This window comes from Lepidochelys olivacea, assembly GCF_965140295.1.
Source record: "Lepidochelys olivacea isolate rLepOli2 genome assembly, chromosome: 2".
NCBI classification, from domain to species: Eukaryota; Metazoa; Chordata; order Testudines; family Cheloniidae; genus Lepidochelys; species Lepidochelys olivacea.
The window spans coordinates 250,818,715-250,841,818 of record NC_140412.1 but is presented as its reverse complement, the minus strand read 5'-3'; the positions used below and the strand labels follow the sequence as shown (position 1 = coordinate 250,841,818).

General features: G+C 39.8%; 1 protein-coding gene across 3 annotated transcripts in view; it reads right to left on the bottom strand.

Annotated features, from left to right (window-relative positions):
- Nucleotides 1–23,104, bottom strand: part of PTPRN2 (protein tyrosine phosphatase receptor type N2) — a 1,058,681-nt gene that overhangs the window by 90,030 nt on the left and 945,547 nt on the right. For all 3 annotated transcript variants that reach the window (XM_084620378.1, XM_084620379.1, XM_084620380.1), the window contains one exon: nucleotides 14,068–14,262. In XM_084620378.1, the coding sequence (XP_084476504.1) occupies nucleotides 14,068–14,262 (195 nt within the window). The remainder of the gene's footprint in view (nucleotides 1–14,067; nucleotides 14,263–23,104) is intronic.

Sequence of the window (23,104 nt, the reverse complement as noted above, 5' to 3'; positions counted from 1 at the left end):
AGAGCTGAATGAAGTGCTCAGGAGTAGACAGGCGAGGTCTCATGGTAGGGCAGTGCTTTGGGAACTCACAGGATGATAGTGACTTTTATGTAAAGTATATCTGTGCACACAATCAATATCCTAAATTCACATTTAAAATACAGTCCGAAAATTTAACTGATGCTGACAAATTAACAATCTTCTTTTAAATACATTTCCTTTACTACTTGTGTGACTAAAATCACTACAAATTAGATACTGTAAATTTCAGCTTTACTTTTCACCATTTATACTATTTCATTTTTGCACATTGCTCATCATGGGCAATGAAAACAGACTAGGATTTTAGGATAGTAAACATTGCAAGAAATTGTTTAAATTTAAAAACAACTATTTTACATTATAATTTAAAAGATATATATATGTGTGTGTGTGCGCTCATAAACACAAACACACATGCACACACACTTAAGTGTGTGTATATATGTATTTATACACAAACAGCTTAAAATCTTCAGCCTAAAATATGATATCCTCTAACAAAAACATGCAAACTTGAAAATTTACCACCATTTAAAATGAGTAAGAAGGCCTGTCTCAACATGAAGTGATGTTGCCAAACTTAATTATATACATTTTATATCTCAAATAAAAATATTATCATGATCTAGGGCCAAATTTTCTCCTTATTTACAGTTGCTAATCAAAGCTGTGTGGACACAGCCAAAGTCGTAATTTGGCCCCTCAAGTTGTGTCAGGGTTTTTTCCCGTTATTATCTTAACAGACATCTTAACTCTGGTAGGATGTTGTGCTACCGTCCCACTACACGTTCCAGGAATATATACACAGCAAGCAGCTCTGCATCAGCTCACATTTGAACAGCCTCAACTCCCATAAAATATTAATTCATTTAAAAAATATTTGCACCTTGGTGTCAAACTTAGACAAATTCATACTGAGCTTCAGAAAATGGCTGTTTTAATGGTAAATGATGTTCCAGAAACCTCTTTCAGGCTAAACACTTTTGTCAAAATTATTTTAATAAGAAAGATTAACAATTTCAACATTAGCTACTAATCCCCTTTCATTTGAAACTCTACTGATAAAATTCTTTCCTTGTCATTCAAATCGTAAGTAATAATTATAGATTTGGGGCTTCCATCTCTTGCTTCATTAATAGTAAATTGCATGGAAGTCTGAAGCATAAAGTCAGCTTTGATACATCTCAAAATGCAATTTCCATAGCTTTCCTTAGCTATGTACAATTAATTACAGAGTTAATAAGGAGAATATGTTAATGAAAGGGAAATTATTCACTCAGACCACCTGCCTTTATCAAAATTTCTTTTATATATTTCCTTCTGTTTATGACTTTGGGTGACAGCAAGAACACAATTGATGATGTATATTACTGGTACTGGCCCCTCTGCTATTTTTACTTATATCCTGGTACAACATATAGGCTGCTTAAGTAAAATAAAAGAAAAAAGTCTAAGAATTAGCTAATGCTAAAAAATTAATTGACTGCTCCAATATTTTATTGCCTTAAGTTCAGTGCCTTTTAAAGACATATTTTTAAAATTAAAATGCCGAAACATCTTTTTAACAATTACATTCTCTGTTCTTTGCTTAGAACCTAAACATTTTGTGTCCAATAAAGAGATACTCAGTCATATTTTGATATTTTGTAAAAAAAAAAAAAAAAAGGAATGTACTTTATATGCACAGAATCAAATCAGTACAGAAAACACCTTTAAATTTGCTACAGCTCCTGGATCCTGATTGCTATGCTTTCCACACACATGGAAGGTCAGAGTATTTCAGATAGTACAAACAGTAGGTCAGGCAAAAGCCAAAACTTTGTACAGTATATAGATTAAAAATAATACAGGATTGATGCACAAGTGTATTGATGAAGCAAATTTAAAAAGATGTCCTAAAACTAGCAGCTAACCAGCCTCTATTAACAGAGGAGGAATCACTCAAACTGAGGGAAGAAAAATGTTATAATTTAGGGGCCAGTCACCAACCTGACATAACCAAAAAAGAGGTAATTTCAGGGAAACAATCAGTGCAACAAGAAAGGACCATGCAATAACTCAGTCCAATGACATGGCCAGCCCCAAGGAGGTGTGGATTACGTACAGTCTGACCTTCCCATGCTTTTTACTCTCTATATGACATCAGTGGGGCAACAAGAGAACATATAAGAGGCAGAAAACAGGAGCAGAACTCATCTCTCCCCATCTGTGGGCCTGATTTGTTCAGCATGGGCTTTTTGGACAGTTGAGCAACCCACATGAGCAGTGGGCCAACTGGGTCCAATGCCTGTAGGAAGTTATAGGTAAGGAGGACCAGGAAGTCATTATAGAACTGAGAGCGGAAGGAATAACAGACAAAATGCAACCCTGCAATTTCAAAAGAGGGGGCTTTGGCTGAACTGGCAGAAAAAGGGGTAATGGTTCCTTTAAAGCTCCCTCCACTTGGTGTTGGAAAGAGGGAAAGGCATGACGGTGAGTTGGTGGGTGGACCACTGGGGCTCAGGTAAGCCACTGGCCCTGAGCACCTGGGGGAGGGTGTATAAACCCTGTCACTCTACCCTGAGGCCCCTCTCATACCAGGATTAAGAGGTCTGGTTCCCTGATAAACTGGAACTGGAGTAGGGAAAGGCAACCCTAAAGAAGCTTGGGAACAGAGTTGTGCCTCCTAATGTCTCTCGTACAGCCAGGAGATCCTCTTTCCCCAGCCCCTAAACTGCATACAAGGGGAGGGTAGTGGGATCCCAGCAACAGGTTGGGGAACAGCTGTGGAGGGATGGGGAATCCACACCACCAGGCAGAAATGACTGAAGAAGGAATTATGCCCTGCACTGTCTCAGCTATCACTGGATAGCTCCCAGAGGAGTTAAGTTAATAAAGCTACAGCCTAATTAAACCACATCCCTTGCATTTTATCTTTCTTCTTGTGTGTCTGGGACAAAAAAGGAGATGCTGCTTCAGTCTAGAAGAAAGGAGGAGCTGTTTTATTCGAGGTAGATTCACAGGAAGAGAGGAGAACATATTATATGAAGGAGGGTGAGGGGAAGTAATTGGGTAAGAAAAAAAAATATTGGAGGCAAGAGGAACTCCACTTTGCATATGTCCAAAATACCACAGTCTTTCTTTACAAGAGGGTAAATCCTGTGAGGATCAAAAGAGGCTGTTTTTATATCTTTACACATTTAAAATGTAATATTTCTTTATTTAAAAATACACCCAGTGTGCAACCCTGGGAACATGCGCAATGCTTAATCATCACCATGTACGTATTGCAACGAATGTCCTACATATGAAATCTTCCAAATGTTACCCAAACTGAGATACTCCCACAGTTTCCACGGCATGCATCCGATGAAGTGAGCTGTAGCTCACGAAAGCTCATGACAACGCTTCCTCAGCTCTCGTCCCCTAAAGCCCCTACTCTACTTGCGCTATATTGATGACATCTTCATCATCTGGACCCATGGAAAAGAAGCCCTTGAGGAATTCCACCATGATTTCAACAATTTCCATCCCACCACCAACCTCAGCCTGGTCCAGTCCACACAAGAGATCCACTTCCTGGACACTACAGTGCTAATAAACAATGGTCACATAAACACCACCCTATACCGGAAACCTACTGATCGCTATTCCTACCTGCATGCCTCCAGCTTTCACCCTGACCACACCACACGATCCATCGTCTACAGCCAAGCTCTGCGATACAACCGCATTTGCTCCAACCCCTCAGACAGAGACAAACACCTACAAGATCTCTGTCAAGCTTACAACTACAATACCCACCTGCAGAAGTAAAGAAACAGATTGATAGAGCCAGAAGAGTTCCCAGAAGTTACCTACTACAGGACAGGCCTAACAAAGAAAATAACAGAATGCCACTAGCCGTCACCTTCAGCCCCCAACTAAAACCCCTCCAACGCATCATTAAGGATCTACAACCTATCCTAAAGGATGACCCAACACTCTCACAAATCTTGGGAGACAGGCCAGTCCTTGCCTACAGACAGCCCCGCAACCTGAAGCAAATACTCACCAACAATCACATACCACACAACAGAACCACTAACCCAGGAACTTATCCTTGCAACAAAGCCCGTTGCCAATTGTGCCCACATATCTATTCAGGGGACACCATCACAGGGCCTAATAACATCAGCCACACTATCAGAGGCTCGTTCACCTGCACATCCACCAATGTGATATATGCCATCATGTGCCAGCAATGCCCCTCTGCCATGTACATTGGTCAAACTGGACAGTCTCTACGTAAAAGAATAAATGGACACAAATCAGATGTCAAGAATTATAACATTCATAAACCAGTCGGAGAACACTTCAATCTCTCTGGTCACGCAATCACAGACATGAAGGTCGCTATCTTAAAACAAAAAAACTTCAAATCCAGACTCCAGCGAGAAACTGCTGAATTGGAATTCATTTGCAAATTGGATACTATTAATTTAGGCTTAAATAGAGACTTGGAGTGGCTAAGTCATTATGCAAGGTAGCCTGTTTCCTCTTGTTTTTTCCTACCCCCTCCTCCCCCAGATGTTCTGGTTTAACTTGGATTTAAACTTGGAGAGTGGTCAGTTTTGAAGGGGTTTTACCAGCAGGAGAGTGAGTTTGTGTGTGTATGGGGGTGGGGGGGATGTGAGAAAACCTGGATTTGTGCTGGAAATGGCCCACCTTAATTATGCACATTGTAGGGAGAATGGTCACTTTGGATGAGCTATTACCAGCAGGATAGTGAGTTTGTGTGTGTGGTTTTTGGGAGAGGGGTGAGGGGGTGAGAGAACCTGGATTTGTGCAGGAAATGGCCCAACTTGATTATCATGCACATTGTGTAAAGAGTTGTCACTTTGGATGGGCTATCACCAGCAGGAGAGTGAATTTGTGGGGGGGGGGGGTGGAGGGTGAGAAAACCTGGATTTGTGCTGGAAATGGCCCACCTGATGATCACTTTAGATAAGCTATTACCAGCAGGACAGTGGGGTGGGAGGAGGTATTTTTTCATATTCTCTGTGTATATATAAAGTCTGCTACAGTTTCCACGGCATGCATCCGATGAAGTGAGCTGTAGCTCACGAAAGCTCATGCTCAAATAAATTGGTTAGTCTATAAGGTGCCACAAGTACTCCTTTTCTTTTTGCGAATACAGACTAACACGGCTGTTACTCTGAAACATCCCACCAGCTTAAAATCCCCACTGAGCCTTCTTCCCCAGAAAAGGCCTGCAAAGCAATAAAACCTTTGCGGGTTGCCCGGCAGATCAGCATGCTCAGGCAGCGACAGGCCAGTGAAGGAAACCAGTTTCGTTCATTGAATCTAGCTGTCTCCTGATTAAATCAGGGTATTGGTAACTAGAGCACCTCAACTGACTTCGTCCATCATAATTCACAGAGAGAGGAGATCAGATCTCTGGAGATACCATTTAGGACTTTAGCGGTGAACAGTGGAACCTTAAATTACAACCAGAAGTACAACCAATGCAAATCATGGAGCACAAATGCAAGGTTCCTTTTACAAGAAGCACCACTAAGCAGAGAAGGTAGCTACATTCTGCACTTTCTATAGGTTTCTGGGTGTTCTCAAGGTGTAGCCCCATATACAACCCATTGCTACAATCGAATACTGAAGTGTCAAAGGCCTGGTTTACTGCAGTCTGAATGCACAGACTCAAAACTGAACGAAACACTCCTGTGTAAAACTCAACCCCACCCACACCCCTTCCCAGGTTTGATTTACTAACAGCTCAAAAATGTCAGCACAGCCTAAATATTAGCCTCAATTTCCCCCTGGAAAAGTCCCTTCGGAACCTCCTCCTTCCTAGTTCCCTCACCTTCTAGAGCAGTGATCCTGGACCTTTCCACACTACTGTACCCCTTTCAGGAGCCTGATTTGTCTTGTGTACCTCAAATTTCACCTCACTTTAAAACTATATGCTTACAAAATCAGACATAAAAATACAAAAGTGTCACAGCACACTATTACTGAAACATTGCTTACTTTCTCATAGATTGGAATATAAATATTGTACTTACATTCAGAGTGATACTTGAACCTATTTTTCACTTGTGAGCCTTGTTTGAAGCCCAGGCCCCAGAGGGTGGTGCTGAATTATATTACTTAGCATCGTGAGACTCCCTGCAATGTGGGGCCCCATGCAGTTGCCTTGCTTGCCAACCCCAATGCTGGCCCTGTATTTGCAATCCCCCTAAATTCATCCTGTGACCCACCCCTGGGGGCTGCAACCCCCAACTTGAGAAATACTGATCTAGATAAGTTGAGTACCTGCTGGAAGACCTCTGCTTACCCCTGGTTGAGAACCACTGTTCTAGAGAACAACTCCCACCTCTTAGACCAGGGATCAGCAACTTTCGGCACGCAGCCCGTCAGGGTAATCCACTGGCAGGCTGCGAGACATTTTGTTTACATTAACCATCCACAGGCACGACCCCCGGCAGATCCCAGTGGCCATGGTTCACCGTTCCCGGCCAAATGGGAGCTGTGGGCCACAGGGGCGTGCTGGTCACCACTTCCTGAAGCAACCAAAGGTTGCTGACCTCCGTCTTAGACCCTAAATGTGGTTAACAAGCCACATCTGCTATGAGTCAGCAGAACCTCTGCAGCATCATGCAGGGTTTAAATAAATTCAACAGGCTGAATCAACAGAAGAGCACCACATTACACAAGGCATAACCTCATTCCAAAAGAAAAGATCAACCTCCTGGACAAGTGTAGACGATAAGCATTCCAGGCAGCTGCAGTTCTCTAGACATCTAGAAGCAGCTGAGGATCCAGTAAAACCCTAGTTTTCAAACCTGAGTAGCCAAAGGCAGGTATACTCCCTTCATCCAGAGACCTCTTCCACTTCTTCCAGTGGTTGCCACCAGCTTTGCCTTGGTCTTATCTGGACCTCAACTAGAGCTGGAGAAATACTGGGGGAGATGGGGAGAATTCTGCAAATATTCATTGCAACATTAAACTGGTTTGTTTTGATTGTGTTCATGACCCTTTTGTGTTTGCTTTCTGCTAATAGTCTAATAAACCAGTTCTCAGGGAGGAATTTTTGTCAAAACAAATTTTAAGTGAATATTGCAAAATATTAATGGAAAATGAATTCTGATTATTTGCACTGAAACCGTGATTGCACTTATCCTACCTAGGAACAGAAACCTATCATGTGACCTGTGTGTCTAATCAAAACAGCTGAGTTTTGAAAATTAAAGCCTTGAAATGACCTTCTCACAATCAAGCTCCAGACCAAGATGCACATTTGGCAAATTATTTCTAATAATGAATAAATTTGAGAAAAAAAGAAAGACAATTTAGAAAAAATACTGAAATTCATCGAACAGTTTCCCTGCTCTAACATTAACCCCTTAATTCATGATTACTATTTAAAACTCATTCAAAAAATGAGGTTGTGGAAATTGGTGGAAACTGAGCATGAAGCAAACTGATTGGAGGACTGACAGCAGTGGGGCTGGTGGCGGTGGGGAATCAAATCAAGAGCTGAGGAGATTGCTTCTGCTGGGATCTCCCCTGTCCACTCAGCTCCTGATTTGAGTCCACACCATATCACTATCCCCTGCTGCTCGTGTTAGCAAGTAGCAGTGTTCATGGAAAGAGGAAAGTATTACTTCTCTGGTACCAAATCAGTGGTTTAACTGGTGGATGTGGGGGGTGGAAAGAGGGGGAGGAAGGGAGGCATGAGCAGAAACCCAGCCCTGGAGGAGCTGCTTTTGACTGGCATTTCAGCACTCTGGGTTCTGCAAAACCTTTGAAGTCAGAGCAAATTTAGCATACCACTATGTTAGAATGGCAGAACCAAGGGGTTAATACACGTAGCATGAGTTGTCCCTTCCACCCCCGGTTCTTTCATATAATACACCCACACATTCAACAGAACTATAACTAGTCTTGTGAAAAGAAGGCTGATGAGGGAACTGATAGACTTAATATGTTAAGGGCTGTTATAAAGAGGATGGTGATCAATTGTTCTCCATGTCCACTGAAAGCGGAACAACAAGTAATGGGCATAATCTGTAGCAAGAGAGCTTTAGGTTAGATATTAGGAAAAACTTTCCAACTATAAGGATAGTTAAGCTCTGGAACAGGCTTCCAAGGGAGGTTGTGGAATCCCCATCACTGGCTTAGGTTTCAAAGAATAGTTGGACAAATACTAGTCAGGGATATTCTATGTTTTCTTGGTCCTGGCCTCAGCACAGGGGCTGGACTTGATGACTTCTCAAGGTTCCACCCGCCTACGTTTCTATGACTTTATATACTAAGGACAGCGTTAGGTTGTCTTTAAAAAGATACTTATTGCTGTTGCCAGTTATCCTTGTTGCCCAATTACAAGCCCCAATTTTGAAGAGAGGAAAATGTTTCAAAATAACTTAAAAATTCAGACAGGAAAACAGGGAAGTGCCTTTTGGCAACAGTGAGTCTGCAGGGAGGCAGCCTACTCTGCCTGTTCTTAAGAACACAACTTATAAGTCAGCTACTCATTCAGCAAGACAAGGGCACAGATTTATTTCCCTGTGGTATTTATGTCTTTTTGTATACTAGCTATCTAGGTCCTCACATTAAATCAGTATTCCAGCAAAGGAATGTGCTCTGGATAAGCAACAGCCTTTCCCCGTGTGACCTCTATGCTTGGAATGCTCTTCCTGAGCTGGCCTGCAAGGTCACCATCATTTCTCCTTCAAATGCTTCCTGAAGACCTACCTATACCAGGACACCTACAACTAAGTATAGCAGCATGGTTGCAGGTAATTTGGGACTGAAAAACATATATACGTGTGTGTGTATATCTACATGTGTGGCTGTATTTTTTTTAAATGTGCTGTTTCTCTTTCTCCCCATTCTACACCTGTTTTTCTTAAAAAAAAAAAAGATGTAACTTTTTGGCATAGGCACTGTGCCTTCTACGTCTTTGTACAGCACTCAGCACATCGTGCTGCTACTGAAAACAAAGAAAATTCAAATAAAAACCAAAATAGTCAAACAGACGTTCTTGTCTGCAGCTATTTGATTTTATTAGTAATTCTGGTTTCTCCTTCCTGCCCTCCTCACCTTTGACCTTCCCCAAGGAAGGCTGTCACGTACCCACAGTGGGCATGTGCCACTGTCACTTGGTGGAAAGCTCCCAGGCTATAGATCAATCCCTTTCTCCTCAGGAAACACCCTCTCTACTGCCTCTTTCTGCATGTTTTTGAGTTAGACACCAGTCAGAGTGTGTGCTGGTATCCAGCCCAGTGGTATCAATCATCGCATGTTGGGCACTCCTTTGTTTAGTAAAGCATTTTAGATGCTATAAATCGAGGCAGTTCAGTGATTTTTATTAATGGTTTAGGATGAAATCAAAGCCTTGCAGTGGTTTAATAGTTTAGTGGGCAGTTTAACAAGTGGCTTTGCAGTTTATCTTTGCCATAATGTATTTTTAAATACAGTTCAGCACTATTTTATAGACCATTTAAATGAAGTCTATAGGGGATACTCCCTGCTTCTCAAAGATTTCTTTTTTTAAAAAGTGTGTGCAGAGTGCTTTTTTTTTTTAAAAAAGGCAGAATTACTATGGCAGAGCATAAAATACAAATACTGTTTGAAATCCCCACATCTAAGTTCCAGGAGTCTCTCTATTCCTTTCTTGCAGCTCCACTCAAGTCCATGACAATCACTTTGTCAAATCAACATCAAGACTAAATCAAACCACACCATGTGAAAGGTGGAATGCAGAACTAAAGTTTCTGTCTCAGGTTTGGCTAGCTTCCCAACAGCACTTCTAGGATCTATGTAGTCCAGTTCTAGTTTTATTACAGAAAGTCCTCCCAGAATGGAAGGTGATCTTTTGAAGAAACATCTTCTGGTTACTAAGGGTTACTAAGTCCCAGCCTTCAGTCTCTCATTCTCTTTGCTCCCAGCATGCACGGTGGTGATGAAACATCCCATGCCCTTCTTGTTTGAAAAGCACTAGATGCATGACGTATCACGAACACTTCAATGGTGTAATTTTTCCAAAATACATTATTTTTGCACGTTGTCAAGGGAAGACTTCTCAGACCTCTAGTTTTAATGTATTATTTTTGTTTGTGTGTTTAGAAAGGCAAGACCATTCACCCTCTTTCCCAGATTCTAATCTGTGCCTGGTGCTTTCAATTTCACATCTTTTTTACTCGTCTTCCACTCCAAAAAAAAAAAAAAAGCCATGAAAAGTCAGTTCTGCTTCTGCAAACTCTTATTTCACTGACAAAATACACAATATTTAAACAGAGATAAATTTAGCACTGTCTCACAAAAATCATACGGGCCATTTCTCTCAGTCCATTTCTTGATTTGAAAATTCATAACAAGGTATGATTATTTTAATCAAACAAGCATGGAAAGAAATCAACATGAGTTCTTATCCTTCCCGTCACTCACCATGACTTTTCTGAAATTGCACCCCCTCTTTTTTCCTTCTTCTTCTTTTTTTTTTTTTGCAAGATCAAAGGTACCTTAAATTACGACAGCTTCTTCCTCTTCTTGTTCCTCACACTGCTACCAATGTCAGAATGCAGAGTCACTAGTATGGTGGCATAAAACATGCTTCTCATTATATCCTCTCTAATCGAAACTTCCATGGGTCAAACACTGGGATCTTTTCACAAGATAACCTCATTCAGAGCAGTGGCCTTCTATTTACCTGCTAAAAATGTGGGGTTTACAGAAAAAACAACCAACCGAAAAAGGGACAAAAATTACACTTTGCCACTACTCAAAATTGCCCCTCTGGGTCTTGAGTTTTTCTCTACTACCTAACACAAAGTAGCTTAGACTACTATCAAGCATTGCAGAGGCAATATATTTGTGGAAGAGCAAAGTGGTATTCTACCATTTGCCAAACAGCAGCAAGCTGAGTTTAGGTTCTAGTATTTCTGTTTATGCATAAGGGCAAATAAAAAAGGGTGGATATCAGTTAAAAAAAAAAGTCTAAACAGGATACCTGAGTATTCTAAGTGAATTCCTCCTCAATGATTTCCATAACAGATCTGCTCAATTTACAAGTCAAATCAAGATGTTTCCAACTATAAGCTCTTACTGCTATCTGAACATCACAATGTTATTTCCCCTGGGAAGATCCAAGCCACCAAGAACAATAAAGATTCTAGAGTTCTAACTCAGCTAGCTACTTCATTGCTGAGCATTGTAAAACTGAATACCGCTTTACTGTTCCGTAAGTCTATTTGCTGTGCAGTGCTGACAATGCTCCCCATCCTTATTAGGCCCTTATTAACTTTTGTCTTTTTTTGTACTAAAGCATCTCTGCATAAAATATCTATAAAGTAACTTTTTATTTCACAAGATGACAGCAGCAGGAGAGGATAGAGTTGGAAAGCATCTTATATATCATCTGATATATCAACGAATTCTAAAATGGGGGCCTGTGGCTCCCATCTACTAACTACAGGATGTATGAAAAAGCTGATCACTGGCATGTTTTCCTTGCTGCTGAACTCAAATAAGCAGCAATTTCTCAAGAGACATACAAAATTCAGGCAAATAAGGTATTATGGTTGCTTGCATTTATTTTTGACCAAAACGTAAATCAGGTCAGCTCTCAGATTCCTGCCAGGCTGCCAACATAACTTCCAGTGCCATGCATGTCAGGCAACCCCAATTAAGTTCAATCAGCTGCTTCAAAGTAGATCCTTCCGTAAAAACCTTACCTAACTTTGCCTTAAAGAAATCTAGAACTTATAGCAGAACTACCTCTTTAAGTAAACAGTTCCACTGTCTGCTTGACCTTCCTATGAAACTTGTTTTGATATCTAAGCTAAATGCATCCTTTCAAATTCTAACCCCTTTTTTGCTAATTATATCCTTGGTGTCTATTAAGAGCACTTTTCTGTACTCTTTCCCTTTCCCATATTTAGAAGCAGAGATGCAGACTCCTCTGAATTGCTAGCTTTTGTTTATTCATTTTAGACTACACAGGTTTAAATTTTTTTTCACTCTCTCCTTATAGGTCATACTCTCAAGGCATTGTAGCATTTCATTTGCCCTTCTTTGAACCCTCACCATCTAAGATTTAACATATGTTGTTAGATAGCTAACATATGCATGAGTTCACTCAGGGTTAAACAGAATTGACTGAATTATGGACACTGAACCACCACCACCATAGTACTCCTAATCAATCTGTTTGTTTTTTAAAACCCATTCCTAGGTTGCAAAATATGGCTTATTTCCACACACACTTAGTTGAACTTTTGGGAAAATTCCCAGATCCAGAATTAACACTACTTGGTTCCCTTATGCAAGTTTCCTACCTGTTCATTTGGCTTTGTGTGATTTTTAGGTTTATTTTAGCAGTATCTTTGTAAACTATTTTGCTCCATTTAAACCACTCATTAACTGCAAATCTTAAGCATATACATTGCCGTATACTTAGGCAATTTTGTACTTTCTTTGGTTTTACCCACAGATGCTTGGGATACAAGCATTATATCACTACTTACTCTTGTGCCCATCCTTACTTTAGGGGTTATTTGAAAGGTGAGGTTTGGGGGTGGGGAATGTGTTGGTAACTACAATATCCCAACAACTGCAGAAACACAAAAACAAGTGAAAGGTTGTAGTTCTGAGTAGGCGAAAGTGCGATTGTAAGAGCCAAGGTCACAGACCTTTTGGGTAACATATCCATCCCTCATTCCTAGGTGCACTTGTGCATCTGTTATATATCAGGTTAAAAACCTAACTCTGCTGTTTGGAAATGTATTTACCCAGGAAAGCTCTGCTCAGACACAGCATCTGGTTTTCAAGCAGATCCTGCTTTTCCTCAGTTTTATAGCTGAGCTGACGGAGGTCAGTGACTTGGCTAAGGTCAAATTGGCACTCTGGCTTCCATTCCATTTTCTATTAGGCCATATGGCTTTCCCACAAAACTTGGAAAATATTTAAGTAGGTGAGCAGCTTTATCTACAAAACCGTAAAAAGGAAAAGGGTGCAGGAGAGAGAGAAGCATGATGAGACAGCATGACATGGACAGAGCACAGATTCCTTCCCAGAAATCCCATTGGTCTTCTCAGAGCTATATAAATACATAGCTAGTGAGGGGCGGCAATTTATTGATTGTGATTCAGTCCAGCTGGATAATCTTAACAGTTAGAGAGGGTAAATGTAGAAAATATAATAATAATAATAATGCCACCTAGCTCTTTTCAACAGTAGATCTCTTGGCACTTTACAAAGGAGATCAGTATTACGACCCCCATTTTACAGATGGGAAAACTGAAGCACAGAGATGTGAAATGACTTGCCCATGGCCACCAACAAAGGCAGGAATATAACTCAGGTATTTTGAGTCCCTGTCCAGGATCCTAACCACTAAGTCATGCTGTCTCCCCTGGGTGGTGAAAAAGCATTTCACTAGCCATATACACACACCCATGAGAACAAAGCGGCCATCTCCCACAACACTTTCGAGCCCAGGTTTCACAAACAAAACATATTTGTGCAGTTTCAAACATGAGAAAGATACAGTTACTTTAAAGGAGGAAAATCAGGTTAGGCTAAAAATTTAGATCCCCCACACACCCAATTTCAATGAAAACAATTAGATACACATTGTTAATATTCTACTGCAGCTTTTGCAGCACCATTATACTACAGGCCAGAAAGAAAAACTGACCAGAAATCAAAGTCTTATTTAATCGTCCAAGCCAAGTAAAATGGCAAAAGTAAACCAATAGGACAAAGGGATGAAAAGTAAATTATCTTCGGTTTAAAAAAAAAATCTATTTTAAATGTCCAAGCTAAGAGAATGTATCCTAAACAGAAGAACAGCACAGTGAAAAAGGATTTTTTTAAAAAACAGTTTTAGTTTTAACTATTTAAAGGTCAGATTAATATAATAGGTGAAGGATTTTTTAAAAAAATGTTGTAAGTTGACAATATCCCTTTAGAAGATAAATATTTTTCCCAGTCTACTTTAAATTGATGAACTACCAATTTTAATTTTGATTGTATTTCACATGCCATAAAGAAAACTCTGCTTACCAGGATCATGTGACCGGTGGAGATGTCCATGTTAGACTGAACTGGTTCTTCACACCAGGATGATGTGCTGCTCCGAGCAGAGGGGCTGGCAATGGGCCCATCACTAAACTGTGACGAGACACTGTTTACACGAGAAGTGTGCAAGGGCTCTGGTCGATCAGATGATTTTACAGCCATGCGCTGACGGCACAGCTCCTAGAAGACAGAGAAAGAAGGGAACAATCTGCAGCTAATAGCAGCCACAATGGAATAAAAGTCTGCTAAGGACAACACAGTATATAGTACATCTCTAGAGTGGGAGTGTTTTTCTTCCCTTAAGGGCTAATATTTTGGTATTCTGATACTTCTGATATATAAATTTACTAGACCCACTATATGAAATAACTAGATGTTGACCATCCCAGTCTCACGCAAAAGAAGTTTAACTATGAGTGCATGCACATCACTCTTTTAAGACTGCCTCAAATAATATTTTGGGGCTGAAATTCTATTAGCAGATGGATACGTTGTTTTATACCATACTTCATTCTGTGAACCTAATTCCGCACTGTACAGCCCACTGAAGTTAATGGGGTTGCACAGGTGTAATTGAGAGCAGAATTCAGCCCTGAATTTGAAAGCTCAGCAAGTAATAGCAACTGAATTGATGTGCTCTCTAATATAAATTCTAGTTGATAGATGTGCCATTTCTCTTCATTAAAATAGAGCATACACAACCCTTACTCGTAGATGTGGGGCACAGAAAATGAAGAATGACATTAACAAAGAATAAAAAACAGAAATCTGTCACATGTGCTGTAAGCAGCTTTGACAAAGAAAGAAAACTGAACCTACCAGACATCCCAATCCAACCGAGATAAAAATCACCAAAACCAACAAAAATCTTCCCTAAATAAAGCATTTCAGTTGCACCACACATGAAATGCATGTCTAAAATATATTGTGTTTATATAGTCATGGAGAATGGTGCTAGTACAAACATTTCCAGAGAAACAAGGTACTGCATTTTGAAATTCTGAATCTAATGGGATAAATAGACCCTTGGTTATATTGTCTCTGTTACAATGCATTTAGATTCACTCATGTGCAGTAAAATTTCAAAGTAAATAATAAAATTAGCATTTTTACATATGTCTATTGCCCATGAAGGATTTTTGGAAGTCTATGCTGCATAGTAAGCCTGGCTATGTTCATGGTGCTTGGACATATTGTACATGTGGTGTGGTTGCACATTTGTCTCCAATTACTTATTTTACAGAGACATATATTAAGAGCTTAGTTACTTGCCTCTGGCGATCAAAATAATAGATTTTGAAGAATCCATACTGTTAAAATGTGATGGCCTCTGTTTTCTTATTCAATAAGAATATAATTGCAACTCAAGGGTCATCAGTAGGATGACTTTTAGAACTCCATACATCATAGATATAAAAGGTTTTCTTCTTGTGATTGAAATGCATCCATTTAATGCACAGAACATTTTTTTTTAAGACATTCAACTGGTATCTTTCCTTCATCACAGTTGTGACAATGACTCCAGCATTCAAATCTAGTATCCTCCTTTCCCAGTGAAAATCTGAATAGAAACATATATCAAGATAGCTCTTTCCACTCCTAGGCAATAGACTAAAGAGCTATAGGCCAAAAGACCATCCAAATGGTTTACACCTGCCTTTCATCCAAAGCTGCCATTTTACTTCGTATTAAAGACCTCTGTACAGTGGAAGGTCTTTTTTTTTGTTTGGTTTTTTTGGGGGCGGGGCAGGAAATGGAACACGTTTGTATATAAATTAATGAGAGTGAGACAAAAATACTACAGTGTGTAATATAAAGATACACATTACTCACTTGTGGCGGATGCAACAATTATGCAGATCATCCCAACTGAATGTCCATAAAACCCCAAAATATAACAGTGTTGGGGTTTTTTTTTTTTTTCTATTCATGCCCCTTTTTACAGGAAAAAAAAAAGGATTTTTAAATAGAGCGCAACCTTTTTTTTCTCTTTTATACTGACCTCGTTTTCCATATCTCCTTGTTTGTACAGCTAGGTGCCTTAGGCTAGTCTACACTACACAGGTACTACCAATACAGCTGTACTGGCAGAGCTCCCTAGTGTAGATGCAGCATATGTCGACACAAGGAGGTTTTGAGACAGCAAAACACCACCACCTTCCCGAACGATATTAGCTATATTGACGGAAGTATTCTTCTGTCAGTATAGCTGCATCGATACTGGGGGTTTTGCCGGCATAACTATGTCAACTGAGGGTGTGTGGTTTTTTCACATCATTGAGTGACACAGCTTTGCTGACAAAACTTTGTAGTGGAGACCTGGCCTTAGTCACCTGGTATTGACCACAACATGACAAAAGTATGAGAATAGAAATTTAAAGCCTAAAAATTAATTTGAAATAGCTTTTATATTTATTAGTGTGTTGTGATGTAAGGCAAGATATCAAACTATTGGGGCTAAGCATTTACATCACAAGGAAGTTCAGGTTCTTTGCTTTGTAAAAAGGATAAAGAGTGTTTCTCTCTCTCTGAAGGGTCACACAAGCTATCAGACCTTAAAAATATCACTAGTTCAGAATGACTTTTGCTAACCTGCAAGTTACCCTGGGGTAAAATAATTTTAAAACCTCCTTTAAAAAAAAACCAAACTCCTCCACATTTGGGAGAAATTCAAAAATGTTTGTATGATGGCTTCTTTATTAAAAAGTAATAGCTGTTCAGATATCTAAATATTAGACTTATTCCTGGTAGGGATGGGTTATTGGACAAAGTGCAGGTGAAGTGGTTAAAGGTAAATAAATAAATGTAGTTTCTCATGACTAAGAGGTAAGTGGCCCTGCACCGTATCTGGCTCTCCCCATAATCTGGAATCATCCAGAAAGCTGCCTAGTCCTGGCATAAATTTAAGCAGTCTTGGGGCTGCTATAATTTGTGCTCTGCTGCTCACAGCCCTTACAGGCAATTGCAGCTGCCAAGGATAGCCAGACCATAGTGGATTCACCGTCATGACTCCTATATTTAGTCCTCCAAGGGAGTAGCAGAGCCAGCTATGAAGACTATGCCATACACGGAAACCACAGCACTAGGGGTATTTGGGTGAGCACATGTGATGCCTTTATGACACTTCAGTGGTGAAAATGGACCATAAAGAACCATGTGCAAGTTACCCATGTCCCTGTTCTTGAAGATATAACCTCCTGCTCCAGTGGCAGCTCTAGGAGGGATTGTGCTTCCTGCATTCGTGAGGATGGCTACGCTGTCTTCTCCCTGCCCCTGTGTGGGATTCTTTGCACCCCTGGAAGTAGTAGCAGGAACCGGTCACACAAACTGTGATATTGAGGAGAGGAAGCAGTGTTTGTCCTCACTCCTCCCCCAGACAGGGCCAGGGCACCAGTTTAGTCACAATATTAGGAAGGCTTAAGGAAGTGGTCTGGGCTGTTCACATAGCCAAAATAAAAATAAAATAAAATAAAATAAAATAAAAATAAAATAAAAAGACAAAAAGGGACCTCCATTGGTAGGCATTACAAATATTTAATCAACCTGACTGAGCCCTAAAATATTGTTAATATCACTGAAATTCCATCACTGGGCCTTGACAGAGTTGATGTCACTTTGTTTAAGCCCTTAGTCAAGCCCTGAACCATAGTTTAAGACCATAGTTAAGAGGACCATCAGCCATCTACACATTTCTCTGCACTCTCAAGTGTTTATGTTTTTAATTCTGGAAGCAGTAAACATTATGCCCACAATGGAGGTTTAGAACCCAACACTGAACCCAGACGTGAGGGTTCCAAACTGAACTACGAACTCAGTGAACACTGGTATCAGCACAGACCCATTTAATAATCATTTGCAAAGAGTGAATTCAATTTATGTATCGCATTTTTGTATTTAACATAGTGGCCAAGGCTATTACTATACTACTGTGACTGTAATGTACTGTCTTTTTATACTGCTTGTCATTCCTCATTTAAAAGCATCATTTATGCCTAAAAAAGCAATCATACTGCATACAGTGATATATGAAGGAATGATCCTCCTGACCCTTTTGGGCTATGATCTAATGGATGGGTTGGACATAAACATTTATTTAAAATGTAATTTAAAGTTTATGACATTATTTCCCATTACATAGAAATTGCTATCACATGGAGGCAGTGCCTCTGTTTTTTATTTCCCAACATTTATTATCAAACTTATGTGGAAGTGACATGTAGTATATAATGGAAAACTAATATCACAGTGTGACAAAAACTGCAATAACCAAGATAAATATTCTGAAAATAATGTCCAGTTAAATGAGTTTAAAGTACAGTGTTATAATCATCTGTAGAGAGCTTTTTTCATTTGCGAAAGAAAATTGATAACCCTAAACACATCATAAACAATATTTTCAGAGAAACCTCGGAACTCTTCCAATGAGATTTTGAAGTGATCCTAAATTTTTTATCATCCCACAGGGAGATGGAGGGGTGACAAGGAACATTTACAAAAAATAAAATAAACACAACATTATAAAAAAGTGGTGTTAAAGTAAATAAATCAAATATTTAATTGGGATTAACACACTGTAGATTAGTGGGTACATACAATTTAGCCAGTTCTAAAGATGAGCCTTAATTCACCCAGTGTTCCTCATTACAGGCACAACAGTTCGTCTTCTCAACCCAGGAGCAGGAAGTCAGTCTTAGTGCAGACCATGATACAGGGAACTTACACAGTGAGAAGCCACAGTAAGGAAATCTTACTACAGCACTTTTTTGAATTGTGACTGAAACCCTCTTCAAGCAGCCAGATAGCAGCTGCATTAGTGAAAGCCTCTCTTTAATCAAAAAGACAGAATGGACACATGGTTTGTACATTCCTGGCTAGGACTCCTAACTATCACAACTGATTTTCATGCATAACCTCAACTCCCTGCATTCCCACCAGACACCAAGAGGCATCATGCCCACTCAGAAATGAATCTCACTCTTTCAATGAGGTGTCAAGCCAGGGCTGCTTTAGAAACGCAGCCAACATAATACGGCAAGTGCCATCTCTTCTTCAGGATGTCCCTGTTCCATGACAGCATTGCGCATTTGCTGCCACATGCTTTTACACTGGATGACAGCCGTCAAGTATCACAAAAGTGTAGGAGAGGAAACTAGAATTCATATCTACCAACAAGACAGGCCAACAATACACCAGGTTCCTGAAAAATCCATTAAGACCACATGGGTTACTAAAAGGCCTATCTTGAAAGATATCCCATGTACACTCCATTGTAAGGTAAGTTTACAGCAGAAGAGGACATCCAAACTAGCCTGAGGTAGGGCTTCAGTGGTAAATATGAACTTGTTTCCTCATATGTAATGAATAATTAAGCTTTCCCTAAATCTGAACCTTGGGCTCCACCACAAAGGAGTCGAGAAAGAAATTATCAGAGCATGCCCAGTATTTGCTCTAAAAAGTGTACTGTTAACCAAAGAGATAGCATACTGACAAAGCCAAGAACACAGTTCCCCACCCACTCCCCACAAATCCTCTGATAAACATGGCACAAAGTCCTGAAAGACCCTTTTATGTATGTTGATTCTGCTTATGCATAACTGCAATACATGACAATATGTAGCATAGGCAAAAGTTAGAGCACAGAAATAACTAACTAACATAAAATAAAACCAGATGACTCCTTGCCATAATTAGTCAGAAAATGGAATCTGATCAGCACAGTAAGATGCTAATATCAGGAGATGAAGATGGCAATTAAGAGAGGTCTGATACACATCTCTTGCTTATGCTCATTTCTTTTAAAGACGAGCTGTTGAGTATTGTCACCCTCTCTCCAAACTGCCTTATATGCAGATATCACAGTTTATTAAAATGTGTCTGCACAGTCTGACTGTGTTCTGTCTGTGTGTCTTGAGGGGCTTTGTGGTCCTAGCCCAGTAACAGATTTTGACTCCTGAATCATTCTCACCTAGTGAAAAACAGTAGACTGCCATAGGAATCAGCAGATGCCTTGCAACCCAAACTCCAGGTTACATGAACTCATGGCAAAAAATCCTAAACTCCATATAGACAGTTACATAGACTAAAATATTGAAACTTGATCAAGAGACTCTCACTTTGTAGGAGCCTGCCTGCCCTGCTGTGGACAGCTAGACTTTTAGCAGCTCGGTCAACTGTGCTAACCGGAGCCACCAGGGTCCCTTTTCGACTAGGTGTTCCGGTTGAAAACCTGGCAACCCTCGTTGTTATTCTTCCCAGCATGTTTACCTCAAATCTATTGAATAGGAACCTGGAAACTAAGGGAATTCACAATTTTCCAGTTTATTTAAAACAAAACCAAACCCTGCCCCCAACAATATATACTAGTAATAAAAGTCAAATTTCTTCATTATGCATCTGAAGTTACATAACTTAGAGAAGTCAAAACCAATCCAATACAGAGGCCTGGCATTCTCAAATGTTAATCTCTTGTTAACCAAAACCAAACCAAACCCACCTCTGCTTCTTCGCACACATTTGAAAATTGTGAACACCAGAGATGGAATCAGAATTATCCAGGGAATAGAATTAGGAGAAATGAAAAGATATCAAAGGAAAATTCATATATATTAACAGTGGTGGACACTTACACAGCATGCCCTTAAAACCTAAACCAGACAAGCATCTGCGAACGTACTGTACAGCAACAAACCCACCTTAACCAGAACTAAACAAAATGACCTAATATTTATTTTGATTTGTACTAAAATTAATGTTTGCAGAGTGCAATGAACAATGTGAAATATTCTATTTTAAAAGACTCTGTGCTACAACTGCTAACAGAACATACTGTGGGTAGTAAGAACATATGCAAATTATATAGCATGACCTTTAAAATTACTCAGGAAAATTCTCCTCCGGTATGCTTTCCTTCTCACTTATTTGAGCATTTTTCTTTTAAAATTATGGAACTGCCCTTTACAGGTAAAGCTGAACTGAGTTTTGCACGTACAGCGTGGATTCAACCATTTTGTTGCACGTGTACTGACACCACTACAATGAAAACAAAAACTGGAAAAGTTTACTGTATCTAGAAAAATCAGATTAATCTATACCTGGACTACAAACACTATGATGCACTAATTATAATTGTATGGTGTCACTACAGAGCAGAAGGGAAGCTGTTTGGCTGCCTTCACTGTGCATTTCCATAGCTTAACACGTTTGGATTTCTTTTAAATTTAACCTTCACTGAGCTTCCTGGGTTTGTAATCCTTGTTTGGGGAATAATTACAACCTCCCTGTAATTGTTTTATTCTTATATTATTGAAACAATCTCAACCTTAATTCAATTTTAACAAATTTTTTGTCTGGGAATATAATAAATAATTCATATGCTGGGAATAGTTATGTATATAATTTTGTTTACAATTATGAAACAGTAACTACTGGAATCAGAGTACATTCCAACAATGAATCACCTGATAAATATTGAAATAATGCTTAAATGAGATATGTATAGAGAACATAATGCTACCTTTGGACTAGATGCATCCTTATAAATACGCATTCTGTTGCTCTTTTAACCCCATCCAGACTGCTATGTAATAGAACCGGGGGCGGGGGGGAGGAGAGGGGAGGGGAGGAAAGGACTAGACATTTTAGATTTATTAATTTAGCTGGGCATGCAGAATTGTTCTCTACATTTTAATTGTCTACCTAGGTTGTCATCCATCACCACAGTCTCCAAGCCCATTATATAATCTCAAGTACTTTGTTGAGATTTAGTTTTTTAAAATGACTTCGATGATGGAGCTGCTCTCATTTCTCCTGGGATACTATTCCAGAGTCTATTATTTTGCAGCCAGAAATCATGCAAGGCTTTGATAATCATGTTTGTGTTTTTCTAATAAGACCCCAATTTTTTGTTATCATGCCCCGTGAAATGAAAAACTTCAATTAGTTTAGCACTTCAAGTGATGCTTGGTCATGATTCATACAATTATGAACCCATACTATCTCACACATAAGAAAGCAGAAGTAGTTGCAGAGGAGGGGAAAGGAAGGGAAAAGTTAGTGTTCCTTAAACTGAAGAGGAATTTTTTGGTTTTGGTTTGTTCCCTTCACTCCTCGGTTTCAAACATTTGAACAACAGAGCGATGAACTATCCTCCCACCATAAGAAAGCCACGTACTATAAGGGCATGAACACATCTATAAAACCTCAGTGGACTTGAGCATTTCCATTTTTCTATTATTCTAACACTACAATTACACCATATTTAATATACAAGATTTCCATACACTCTTAGTTCCCCAACTGGCCCCTTAAAGCAGATGTTGAACAGCCTAAAGCTTGTGTTGTTTTTCTGTGGTAGGGATCTTCCCTTTATAGGGATTCCTGGGCAGATGCTACCAGGTGAGGGCCTAATACTTACAGGTTCCAATGAGTCTGTACTGTCATGGAACAACTGTGGTGTGGTTTCTCTTGAAACCCAGAGGCACAGGTCTCCTTACAGAGGATACGGGCTTCATGAGGATCAGTGAGGTTTGGGGGCAACAGTCAATCTGTTCTGCCACTTTCTCCTAATGGAACAACATGGGAGATAACTCTGGGCGGAACCTTAAGCAGACTTCTTCCCCTTACCCTCCCTGGTGCGTCCCTTCCTAGAAAAGGAGGTGACTGGGGGCGGGGGGGTTATTAGGCCAAAGAATATGAAAAATCATTTTATGAAACCGGTGCCTTTCACTACCAAGATTCCAAATGTAAATGCTTCAGAAGAAGAGAAGAAATATTAAGAAAGTTTTAGAACTTTCTTAAAAAGGACCCCAAATAACTTTTCCAGACATAATGATTGTAATTCTGGGGAGGGACAGGGGTCCGAGGTATACCTGGAAACATTTCTGTGGCAGATGGTTTTGTCTGTTTGAACCAAAAGCGGCTGCTAATTGCACATCACACGGCTGTCATCGCTACTGATGTGCTTGTGTGTAATATATTATACACACAAGATAAAATGCCACACCTGTAAACTGGGGAGGAAGGA